The 13,563-nt window shown below is 41.5% G+C and overlaps 1 protein-coding gene across 1 annotated transcript in view; it reads right to left on the bottom strand.

The window, feature by feature from the left end:
• Positions 1-13,563, bottom strand: part of LOC103359017 (SH3 domain-containing RING finger protein 3) — a 101,938-nt gene that overhangs the window by 25,671 nt on the left and 62,704 nt on the right. Inside the window, exons 3-4 of the mRNA XM_008284187.1 lie at positions 11,259-11,354; positions 608-916 (exon numbers count right to left, since the gene is read on the bottom strand). Of these exons, the coding sequence (XP_008282409.1) occupies positions 608-916; positions 11,259-11,354 (405 nt within the window). The remainder of the gene's footprint in view (positions 1-607; positions 917-11,258; positions 11,355-13,563) is intronic.

Below are 13,563 nucleotides of genomic sequence, written 5' to 3'. Positions count from 1 at the left end.
AAATATAGCTGACTTTGGGCTCAACTCTTTCAGAAGAAGAAAGGCTATTAGTTAATACAGCGTTGAACTTTTTGATTCTGAACTACTGATATTGGTATCAACACAAAAATCCAATACTGATACTAAATGTGACACTAAAACAACCATTATCATGATTTTTGAGTGAAGCTGCTGGGCTGCAATCTTTGGCCAAAAATTGTTGTTTTTCTTTTTTCGTGTTAAGTTTTAAAAACGGTAATAAAACCCACTTAAATGTCTTTACTCAGTCCTACGTATGCAAACAAGTTCGAAATATGTCAATACATCATTACCGAGATATCAGAAGTGAAGGACCTGAGTTAATGTACACCCCAATTAATCAGATTACTATATACATACCAGAAATGTAAAGTAATTAAGCACATTTTCTTATATATTGCATTTAAGTACAGCTTTGCACTTGGGTACCTGTGTATAAATATGATTTCTTTCCACCAAACAACATAATACGCCTCTGAAGCACAATGAGTGTAATAACCAGAGTGTGTTTGTCCATCACAGTGTGTTTGTCCATCACAGTGTGTTTGTCCATCACAGTGTGTTTGTCCATCACAGTGTGTGCACTCACCTGGATGCGTGCAGCGGCTCTGGGGTCAGAGGAGCTGATGAGGACCGGGTGGGAGATCTCCATGCTGTGTCTGTTGTTGAGCTGGGCGGCCCTCTGGCTGACGGACAGCGCGCTGAACGAGTGGCGCTTCTTGGCGTTTTTCTTTCCTTCGCCTCTCCGATGGCCAGAGCCGTTTCCATTGGAAGGGGAGGCACTGGGGGAGGGTCCCGGGGAGCAGGGGTCCAACGGGGCTGGCTCGGAGCTCGGACCCGGTGCGTTGGCTGGCATAGGCTTGTCGATCTCCATCAACTGCTTGGCTGTTTCGTTTAACTGAGGAGGAGAGGAGAGGAGAGGAGAGGAGAGGAGAGGAGAGGAGAGGAATGGAGAGGAGAGGAGGAAGAGTTAGTTCAGGTGTTGGATTTCAGACGTGAGTGCTTCACATACATAACATCTCCAACACACACGAGTGTATTTGTGTGGCCTTTCCTCGCTTGTTCTTTTTGGCAGCTTTTCAAACCAGCAGCATAACAATCATCACTTACAACAGCAGGTCTGGTGAGACTCCCTCTGTGTAACAATCTCACTGTATCTCTTTGTCAAACACACAGATACTCAAATAACCAACCGAAATGTGAGCATCCACTTCCAGTGCCAGAATTCTCCTTTTGCTTTTTCTGCTTTCTGGTGGAGTGTGGGGTAAAATCTAATACATTAAATGTTTTAGTTACCTATTGTATAAAACTTTATCTGTCATTAAAACATGACAGTGTGTTATATACTTATATAAGTAACGTATACACAACTAAATCCCAGTTCTCCTGCCTTCACTCTGAGTCGGCTGGGATCGGCTCCAGCCCCCCGCGACCCGAGTGAGGATTAAGCGGTGTATAGATGATGGCTAGATGGATAAATCCCAGTTTGATCCAAACACCCATGGTATAGTGACAAAGAACACAGAAACAGAAACACACTTTATTTTTCTATTTCCTCTCAGCTCCGTGACGCTTTAAAAAAAAACAAACAAGAAATCAAACTAAATCATTGCAATCTTGAATTGTAATGGTTCATACTTAATTTACTAAAAGACTGAACCTTGAGATCTAGTCTTAGAAAATGAAGCAGAAATCTAAAACTGCGAGCAAATGGAGAGACGACGAGGATTTGTTCAACAGACGGCACAACACAGAAGTAATGGGTGGCTGACTTGAAGCTCTGTCATTTTCCTCTTTCTATGGGGCGCTACAATGGAAATAAGCTATTAGCTTTATTGTGCTTTTATCCTGAACAACTTTAATTGCATGTCAGGACTGGGTGATTGCAATCTTGTATTTACTTTTAGTATTACCCAATAAATCCTATCTAAGAAGTAAACATTCCTTCTGGCACAGAGTACATAATTAGCTGTATGAATCTAACAGTCTGGTCACAGTCCAGGGTTTTAATAATGTGCTGAATGGTTTTATTTTTTTTTTCCCCCCAGAAGCTGCTGAAGAAGAAAAAACACCTCCCTCAAGGTAGCACATCTCACACTTACCCTGCATCTTTTAGCTGCTTTTAGAGAAAAGGGGGTTTATTATTAACAGTTGTTAATTAAACTGTGACACAGTTGGAGAAAATAAATCAGCTGATGCAAAAAAGAAAAATCAGAGAAGAGAGGTATGTAAAGTATAACGTGTCAGGTTCTCTTGGAGCTGATTCCTTTTTATAAATCTTGCTTTGACACTGTTATACGTAAGTAAAACTTCTAATTCTATGAGCATTTCATAGTGTATGGACTGTGAATGCAAACCCTATTGACAACAACCTCTGTAGTCTTAATTTTTGAGCCTCACTGACTGGATCAGCTCATTTCTTCCAACCTGTAACAAGACATTTCTTGATGTAACAGGAATCGTTTCTGTCATCGCTACCGGCTGCCATCTTACCGTGTAATTCCATGTATCACGTTATCAAGTGGGAGCCAAAACTTGTTTATCAGCTTAGAAATAGTTGTGGAGACACGGGGACGGATGATCCATACCAATTTAATTAAGCAGCAAGTTGCAATATTTTCTAAATGATGAAAAATCCCACATATAAGCTCATTTGATCGCGCCAATGTGTTTTCTGCTCTGCGGCTGTGAGCACAGCTTTGATTCTAAATGAGAAACCTGTCTATAGCTGGAAAACCGGCTGAACAATTACTGAGTGTTCTTGACAATTATGGAGCTTTGGAGCAGTTCAGGGAGGCAGTGAAGTTGTTTTATTGTCAAATGTTCCACGTACCATCCAATTATTCATCTGCACGGTCATTACAAGCAACCCGGCGCTCGTTAATTGTCCTTACTCCGCTGCTTCTTGGCGTTCCTGAACTATCTGCTGCGCCCTCCACCTCCACAGAAACCCTGACACTTGTTACAGGAATGCTGTCGAAGCACCTGAGTGAAACATATTTCTCTTTTGGTAATGCCATGATGTGTTCTACGGATAGATAACATTATCTCTGTGGACTTGTTTCTCCACTGGAAAGCTGATATTACACCATGAGTTTATTACCTGTATATTAAAGGTACCGTACCGTTATTGGTGTGATCTTGGTGACATCTTAGATCTTATATTTGTAAGTCCTAACTCTGGTGTTTAACTAACATAATATGGACCATGGCAACTCTACACACACACACACACAGAACAACAGAGACATACATACTAATATGTTAACAGACAACATCAGCCACAGCACTCCAGCAAATTTACATCGCAATCATGTCTGCTTAGCGGAACCTCAAACCCCCGAACAATCCCTGGAGAGAAAGTCGAGCATTTATTTCTCTCTCTTGCTCTTTTTCTGTGTGCGTGTGAGAGAGAGAGAGAAAGTTTATAGGGCCGCCCCGCCTGGGTTCAGTGTTGGTGATGTCGCATTTCCATATTAATAGATATGCTAATCAAAGCCAAATCATATGCTAATGAGCATGATGGATTGATGCTGCAGATATAACTCAGTTTGCTCTCATGAGACTGACTAGAGGACATACACGCATGCACACGCACACACAAACAGTGAAGGTCAGCGTGGCAACACACACTCCTACTGAGTCACTTACGCCCATGTTTTCTAGTTTGTGTCTGTGAATACATTTAGTAGTTACCGGTCACACACACACAGACAAACTCACACCAATGCCGACTGTTTCAGTTTCTCTGCTACTACTATAGTGCACGGTCATGCTGCAGCAAAGGACACAAGGGAGAGTGTGGGGTGTGTGTGTGTGTGTGTCAGACTGGTCTTCATTTGGAGCTTTTGGCTGAATGAAATCTCCAAGGTCATCTATTATGTGTTGAGCTAACAGTACTCTGTGTCTTTTGGAGGGTGAGTGTTCTCTCAAGGTAATACTGAGACTCGAGCTGATGAGCTGATATCTGCACTGCGAAAAGGGTAAGCCAGCGAGATACATGCATGCACTTGCAGACACACACACACACACACCCTGTGGCAGGTGTGTGCCAACTCCCTCTTGCTGCAGGGAGACATAAAAAAGAGACAGATAGAAAGAAAGAAAGAAAGGAAAAGTACAGCGGTGTATTTGACACGCGTTATAATACGTGACCCAAACTCAACCCAAACCTGTCCACAACAAAACAACACAAAAGGTCCTATACTGTTTTTTTCAATCGATGCGAATCAACCTCAGATCTTCCCATAAAGCACTGACATTCAACACAAACTCACCTACGCTGACCTCACATCCGCCTGAACCCACAACAGCTCTTCCAGCAGTGATACTAAACTTACACAACACAATCTAACCCACTCAGAACACCCACCCAAAGTCAAGTCTGGTACAGTCTATTCAAAATATCCACCGCGTATGTGAACTCAACAAACCCATCCGTACCTTTACATCATCAAGCCTAGACGCCGCGAAAACAACATAAAACATCTCTCAAAGCACATTTACGCTCAATAAATCCATCTACATCTACTTAAACTTAATGGTGCCCTTTCTGCTGTGAGATGTTTAAATAATTATTGTTCTCGTAATGTCGCTTCTTTCTGTGTTTACTGTTGAGTCATGTCAAGTTGATGTACACAGCACAAGTGCTTAGAAAAAGAAAGGAAAAAAAGCAAATAAATAAATAAATCATACAAAACCTATGAGATAGGAGTATATAATTTATAAGGTATTACCAAACTCCTTCTGGACTAGGTCTTTCAGTTGGCACCCCAGGCCAAGACTAGGCTCATATCTAATGAGCCTAGTCTTGAGGCCACGTTTACATATAGCTGGGTATTTATAAAAACAGATCTTAATTTTCAGAAATAACATTGTTCACACCAGATCGTTTACCCTAACCTGCACAAACACGTCGTTAAGAGCTGCTATGAGCCAAACCTGTAGGGGGCAGTGTAACGAGAAGCATAAAGTCAGGCTAGCCAATCAGAATCCTGGAAATAACACAACAAAAACTTCTTGTTGCTTTAACGATAATGGCGCGAGGGTCGTTTGTTTGGACCGACAGAGAAGTGGAGCTGCTCCTACATGTGATGTTAGAGGACAAAACAAGTCAAATACTTGAAAATATTGACTGGGAAACTTGTCAATCCAAGTATATGGATGTAGCCAAACTATAAACATGGTCGCACACATACGACGCTGATTGTCGCATTCTGTGACGTCAAACTCTGTCTCCTCCCGTCTACATGCAAACGTAAAGATGGAGTTTTTCCAATTCTCCCCTTTGGCTGGAGTTTTCAGATATGAACGTTTTCGGTGACTTGTAGCTTTGTTTATGTGTAAACCAAAGACCCACTGAAATATCACCGTTTTTGCGACGTATAAACGGGGCCTAAATGAGCCAGAAGTGCAATTTTAATGGTCTCTGTGACAAAAACAAAGACGAAACAACAACAAAAAACCTGCATTTCAAAAATGACCATTCAAATTTTATTAAAACAAAGCTCAAAATATTTGGTGAATATGGCATAGAATTAAGGTTTACAAAGCATTTAACCTCACAGCTAACACAATGCACACACCGGCTATGAGTCAGTGCAACAACACGATAGGTAGGAGGTTTGGTGTTACAGAATTCTCTAATAGAGTTCCACTCAGGATTCTTAAAAAATGTCTGTTATTACATTAAAAAAACAAAAATATAAGAGGAGATAAATATATATGAGATAAGAAGGTGTTGTCGCAAAAAGGAATCAGATAAGGAGGTATTGTTATTGTTAAAAAGGGAACAATGACAGCAAAAGATAAAAACTGGAGACGTGCTGACGCATAAGTCCTTGATGCCTCCTCATTCATTTTCAGTAAAGGCAGCTTTTAGAGAAAGTACATTATTTTGGTCTTAAAATATGTGTGCTGAAAATGTTCGAGCAGCACTCGGCTTTGTTCTTGTGTGTTTTCTCACCATCCCAATTAATATGTTCAGCAGCGTTGTGTATAGAACAGCAGCCAGGGAGACCAGTGTACTGTCTAAATAGGTGTCCAGTTTCAGAACGCTCCCACACAAAAACCACAGCGTTGTCAGGCAAAAGAGTTGCTGGAACTTTTGCTGCAACTCAATGCAACATCAATCAGCCGGGTTGGCCAATCAAATACCTTTAAGAGAATACGTCTGGGATATTACTTTGCAATTTTATCTGTCAAATTTAACATTTCCCTTCCTGATGACAGTCACAGAAAATCACAGTCAATGTATTATCACATTAACATCTGTGTACTGCTTTGGCCTCCAGATCTGCACAATCTATTGTTTCAGCAGCATCAATACTGCGATGCTGCTCGGTACAAAAAGAAAACCCCGTGACTAATCCGTAAGAGACATCTGTCTGATAGAGCATCATCGCTCCAGTTTAAGGGTTCTCGGATATGATATTTTTTATTTCACTTTGTTTACAAGACGCAGGGTTTGTTGACATGCAGGCTCCATGTGTGCACAGCAAGACGAGCGAGGAACAGCAGAGAAGTACTGAAAAAGGAGACTCGGTTGCTGAAAGAAACACATCAGCTGAATGGAAAGAGAATCAGAAATCAGAAAGGACGATGTTGGGCAAAAACAGGTCCTTTGTCAGCAGTGAATTTTGATTTGTTACGACTACACAAGGTCTAATTTCCACTTAATTCAACACCGTAGCGCTGTGTATGAGTGCAAAGCCAGGTTTGAATACCATCCAAAGTAAAAAACTGTTTTGGATATCTTTGCCGGATGACGTTATTTTTGAAGCAGATGCACTCCCGAACAAAAAACAGCCCAATCGTTCTCGAGTGGTTAACTCTTTTCAAGTGCAGTTATTCAAGCCATCCGCTGAAAGTTCCTGGATTTTTTTCATACAGCAACATGTACTGCAGAAAAACTTCTCAGTGATCTTTTGTTCGGCCATAATTCAAACACAGATAAATTAGACAAACTGGACTCTCCACAACGATCTTCAGAAACATGTATCCGTCCACATGGATCCTTGTTTCAAAGCTTCATTTCACAAGCATCCCATGAAATTTAGCCAAGAGATTTGACCCAGTGGGCTGCAAGGTGGGCAGTGGTTAGCACTGTTGCCTCGCAGCTAGAAGGTTGCCAGTTCGCAGTCCCGTTGAGGACACCCGGGATCTTTCTGCGTGAAGTCTCCATGTTCTCCCCGTGCAGCATAGGTTCTCTCCGGGTTCTCCAGCTTCCTCCCACAGTCCAGAATCATGCTGAGGTTAATTGGTGATTGTAAATTGTCCGTAGGTGTGAATGTGAGTGTGCTTGGTTGTCTGTAGACTGGTTACCTGTCCAGGGTGTCAGCTGGGATAGACTCCAGCCCCCCACGAGCCTAGTGAGGATTAAGCGGTGTATAGATAATTGATGGATGGATGGATGGACTCTCCACAACTATCTTCAGCAACATGTAGCCGTCCACATGGCCCCTTGCATTTCTTGACCGTACTACTGTCTTTGGTCTGAAGCATGTGAGCTTCAAAGGTAGTTACTGGGAATCATTTCACAAGCATCCCATGAAATGTAGCCAAGAGATTTGACTGAGTATTGACACGAGCAGCATTCATATCTAAGCAACAGCTTCAACGGTACTTCATATTCACACACACACACACACACACACACACACACACGCACACACACACCCACTAACTGATCAGCAGCGGTTCCATCTGGGCCCTCCTCATTAGCTTCTCGCTGCAGACACACACACACAAACGCACACTCGACATGCCCCTCTACCCCCACTGTGACAGAGTGATGGAGAGGTCTAAATTATTGATGCATCTCTATCTAATAGGAGCCCCTGAGTGTCTGTGTGTGTTTGTCCCAACCTTGTTCAGTCTACGGCTTAATCACCATCACCTAAGAGAGCCGTTTGGCCAAAAAGCTAATTTCGGGGACATGATTGTGTAGCCAAGAGTCCGAGCCTGCAGACCCCGGCAGAGAGAAAGAGAGCGAGAGAGACAAAGAGTGTGTAGAGAGGGCGGTATGATTAAAGGATAACAAAAACAGGAGGAAAAAACAAGCAGAGCAGCGATTTAATATGCACCGTTTTATAGATGCGGACGTTAACGCGTGCATTTTGTTGTAAAAGTGAGCGCTTGTTGTCGAACATACGCTGCGTTAATAGCAAATAAACAAGAAAAGCAATATAATGTTTAAAAGCAGCATAGAGCACGAGCCATCCCATTAATTACTTCCTGCCGCTAATCTCTACCTTAATAAATTTCTCTAAGCTGCAGTACACTAACGCACAATGCAGCCGGTAAGTGGATCTGACCTCATGGCAGTCGTATTGTCATGACAGTCACACACACACACACAAAAATACTTCCCAGCTTGAGCGAATCTCCTGTCAGTTCTGAAGGTTTCATCATTTGTTTTTGACAGGGCCATGAGAGAATCAGTGTGTTCACAAATTTGCGGTGATGGGTAGAGAAAAGAAGAAAACACACTTTCCACCAATGCCTTTTTTTTTTTTTTAAACCAAGGCTTAAAAGCCCTAAATGTGATCCAGAGTAAACTGTGCATGATATCTTTTTTTTTTTCAGGGATTAAAGTAAAATATATTTCACTCTTGACAGGCGTGGCACTATGAAAGACAGTAAAATGTTTGGGGTGTTGTGGGGTTTTAGCCTTTTTACTGAGAGGAAATCTCTTAAAGAAAATACGACTACGGTTCAAACAGCATTACTGATGTTATTTGCATTTCTGGAGCTATTGACTGCATATGTTTGGTTACGTCCAGATAAACCAGATATCAAAATATCGTATCCACATATCCTGATTCGAAGGCAGAGCCCATCCATCCATCCATCCATCATCTATACACCGCTTAATCCTCACTAGGGTCGTGGGGGGCTGGAGTCTATCCCAGCTGACTCAGGGTGAAGGCAGGTTCACCTGGACAGGTAACCAGTCTATCACAGGGCTACACTTAGAGACAGACAACCAAGCACACTCACATTCACACCTACGGACAATTTAGCATCACCAATTAACCTCAACATGTTTTTGGACTGTGGGAGGAAGCCAGAGAACCCGGAGAGAACCCACGCTGCACGGGGAGAACATGCAGAAAGATCCTCACCGGGACACGAACCGGCGACCTTCTAGCTGTGAGGCAACAGTGCTACCAACTGCGCCTGAAGGCATAGTGTGGAACCAAAATGCAGTTTAACCTTCTGAACCCCCCCAAATCCGCCAGTGGGTTTGAAACGGCACGTTATCTTAAAAAAATCGTCAAAATTACACCATTTAACAAAAGCTGTAAAAACAAAAAGAATCGTGTTTAACTTTCTCAGCTTCCTCCAACAAATTATGCATGAAATGTGATTCTGCTGGGAAAATTACCCAAATCTAAGCTAGAAATCATGATATTTCATCAAAATAATTTTCTTCTACATGTCCCATTTAAAAATGTTCCCAAAATAAATGGCTCGTCCCAGATCCTGCAAAAAGCAAAAAAAATAAAATGAGAAGCTACGACGATAATTAAACTGTAAAATGCATTTCAAAGCGTGTGCTAATAAGAACTCCCAGCTGGAGTTCAATGCCTTTTTTGTCAGTGTTTCCAGATCAATGTGAACTTAGAAAGCAGAAAAAACACATGAGGTCACACATGAGGTCCTTGTGGATGAACGTTTTACACCAGAGTCAGTGTGATTTTTCCTGAGGTGTGTCACCCTTAACAGATAGATTTCTGGAGAATCTGGGACTTCTTAAAGCACCGCCAAAGTCTGGCTGTAACGTCTTCAGTTAAAACTCAGTTGGCATGCAGCGAGGACAGTCCAGTCACAAATTTGGGCCTAGATGTAGAGAGTTTGTGCAGAGCCTCGCAGACTTGGCCGGATTAATAACATCCTTGTGGACACTTGGATGTGGAAAGGTGATTAAGTTACTATCATCCCCAAATGTCAGGCTAACAGTTTTTCAAATGTTGCATACCATGTTCACTGCAAAAGGAAATAAAGGCCTAGTTCGTGCAATGTTCCAACAACGTTTCTCCTCATCACTGCAGAGGTGGTCTGGACTGTAGTTAGCGGCTATAAAAGAGGACTTACAGTGAGGTCACAGCTTAAAACCAGAGTCTGCCGTCCACAGTCAGAAGCTACAGACCTGGAGAGGCAACACGGCACCTTAAACGCTTATAATAACTCAATTGAACGGTTTGTGAGTTCGAGATTGATTCCGTTCTGGAGGAAAAAGCCAACAGCAGCCGTTCCTCCTGCACACGTCTTCATTCAGAGTGTGCAGAGAGGAAGGCCCGTTACAGACGGGTCTGTTGTCGATGTGTTTGTAGAACAGAGAGGCAGCGAGAGTGGGGGAGCAGCTCCACAGTGAAATAAGATTTTACTCCTTTTAAATAGTAAATAAAATGGAAAATCAATACGCGGCGGTGATTGTTGATATTGAGGCGGGCAACCACAGATAAATCAGTGTATGGGAACCACTGATCTTTCTGAAACAGTGTGAGACCCCTCTGTGGATTTCCCTGGTTGTGGGACTTACGATTAACACGGCACACAACCCTGCTGCCATCTGAGGGAAATTCTAATGTTAAAACCTCAGAATCATCATTAATACTGGAGATCTTACAACTCTTCACAATCAGCTGAGAGCCAAGGAGATTCAACAATCTCTTCCGTACATGCCGACTTTAAAGTGAAGCTGAATTCTCAGTACTTGCAGCATCGAAGCTAAAAGAACCAAAAAAATAAATCATACATCACCAGCTACCACCGCCAGTGAGTTTAGACAAAAGCTAAGCACCTTTGGTAACAAGTACAACTGGATTAACACACAAATAAGTTCAAATATATTTGACATGAGGAAACATTAATTGTCAGGATGATGATATTTAGTCTTTAATGCTTATTCCATTGATTCATTTTTCTTTCTGTGACAAAAATCACTTCGTCAGCTCCCACTTCTGTGAACGATGAGGAAACCAGACGGCACTAAAAACCGTCTTTGGCACCCTTTCAATGGACAGAATGGATCAAAGCATTCTACCCATAGAACAAATGTTTACCTTATTTTTTCCTCCAAGTAGGCAGACTATACTTTCTCCCATTGAACGGCCGCGCTTTCTGCCTCTAGTCTCAAAGTGGCAGCATGATAAATGGTGATTTATGTAAGACAGGTGCTCCGCTGCAACATCCCTGTTGCTTCTGCAGCTTTCCGTGTTTGTGTGTCAGTTTACCTCCACATAGAGAATGGGGAAGATGCCAATCTTGTCTCCCAGCATGCCTTCTGCCCAGTTCTCATCTACTCGTCTGATTACTGTCAGCACCTCATCCTGGAGAGAGAGGAAATGAATGAGACGACACAGAAACACAAAGCCACGCTGTAGCTTCACTGTATTTGCCCAAATAATAGATATTTAATTACTGCTGAATTGCTGCAGAAAAAAAAGGTTTTTGTTCGATGTGCCTTGAAAAAATGAAGCAATTTATAAATTATGATTTTTACTGTTTTTTTTTAAACACAGGCTTTTGATTGAACCTTGCCAAAGCATTGTAAAAATACATTTTAATGTCCAAGAGGTTTTTTTTTTCCTGCTTTGTTGAAGCATCTTTGTTGTCAAAATTGTCAAATTATTATTTTTTTACAATCTCGGGCTGTAAAAACGTTCTACATTTGCTTATGTTGGACTGACAGCTAAGAATTGATAATAAACACGAGAGGTTGGCTGATCATTCGTAATCAAGGAATACGATAACCAATATCTGGAAATACATTTGCAATCAAAAACTTTTCAGCATTTATCCTTCGCTGTCGATGTGTGATTAATCGTGATGCGTAACCAGTCAGACAGAGTTGTAGGTGGGTGTTGGATAATACAAAGTAGATGGCAAACATCACACTTGTGGAGCTATACCTGCACAAGCCATAAAATCCAAGCCTTGAATAAGTCCGCTCAAATGAAATAAATGTTAAAATGATAAATGTATGAAGGACAAATACATATAACAGATACACATTCTTAAATTTCAAATCAGATACAACAGCTTTAAATGATCAAAAGTATTACAAAACAAATACAAAAAACCCCCATCACACCGGAATGATTTGGATAATAGACCCAAAAATGTCAGGACCAACATAACTCATGCTTAATAAAGCAGGGCTGGATAAAAGAATACACTGCTAGTAATTGAAATTGTACAAAAAACACATAAAAAAAACAAAACAAAACCTTCATTCAGCCTTTCATAGAGTTCATTTTAGTCAAATCCAACAGGTTGACAGCAGCAGCATCAGAGCCACTTGTTTTATGGAGATGCACTGATATTCCCGTGAGTGTTAACCCCTTAACTGCAGGGTGCAACACTTTTCAAGGCATACATATCATTATAATTAGTTTAGAGCTATCACGTATTCTGAATCTGGATTTCTCCACTGAACCTATGATCCGTTTTTTTCTACTGAGCTCAGTAGAAGCTAACATGGCCGCTTAGAACTGGTCTACAGACTAGGAGACAACTGAAGCTCCTCTATTCTATCAGTTAGGATTATTTCTTTAGATCCACAGATGATGCCTACCACATATCGAGAATGTGGACAGAGCGTGAATGAGGTACGCCTGTCCACGTCATTGGTAACTGGCCTATTATACTCGGTTCTGTTCTGTTTGGGGCAGGCCCAGCCAAAGAAGATAAATGTGAATCATTTCTGGATATCGGGGCTCCGTCTGATAGATTCCTGTCGCTCTGAGCCCAGCGCTGCCTCACTTTACCTGTGACCTAAATAAATTCTGTGAACTGATGAGTTCTCCAGGTTGTTCTTGGGCTTCCAACTAAAGAATCGGTTTAACAGTATGAATTTAAGGGAGGTTACTGGTTTCAGAATGTTTCCGTTCTTTTATTTCAAATGTTGTTCCTTCACCAGCTTCAGTTCACTCAGTTCATGATATTTTCCGCTGCTTCAATCCGTTTTGCTTAAAGACTCTTAAAGATCGGATATGTTTAGGCGTTTAAAACAAAACAAGCACTATTTCTTGTCATTTGCGACTACGACGATGCTGCTGAGGTGGTTCCATAGGGGTTTGTGGCAGCTGAGTACAGTTTTGAAATGTTCAAATCTTTCAAAAAAAATGCGAGCTAAAACTGGTTTGGTAAATATAATACTGCCTCAGGACAAGGTGAATACCGATGCATACGTCTTTCCTTTTTTATTTCCGTGACTTGGCACCTGGGCTTAACAGTCTGAGCAAAGGCAGGCGTTTATGTGCCAACTTAAGTCAAGTCAGATTTATTCATAAAACACATGAAAAACCAACAAGAGTTCAACCGTGACGGAAAGACGGATCTGAATAAAGAGACAATAAAATAACAAAAAGATGATATAAGGAATAAAGTCAAGCTCCACTGGAATCCAAAACCAACAAGAAGTTTAGCAGTGAATTAAGATTATCTAAAGCAAATGGAGACGTATTAATTGTTCCAGAGATCAGGAGAAGCCCATTTAAAGGCTCGACTGTCTGGAACATCCAAGTGACTCTGGTT

This window comes from Stegastes partitus, unplaced genomic scaffold, assembly GCF_000690725.1.
Source record: "Stegastes partitus isolate 25-593 unplaced genomic scaffold, Stegastes_partitus-1.0.2 Scaffold350, whole genome shotgun sequence".
Classification (NCBI taxonomy): domain Eukaryota; kingdom Metazoa; phylum Chordata; class Actinopteri; family Pomacentridae; genus Stegastes; species Stegastes partitus.
Note: the sequence above shows the minus strand (reverse complement) of the source record. Positions and strands in the feature narration are given on the sequence as shown.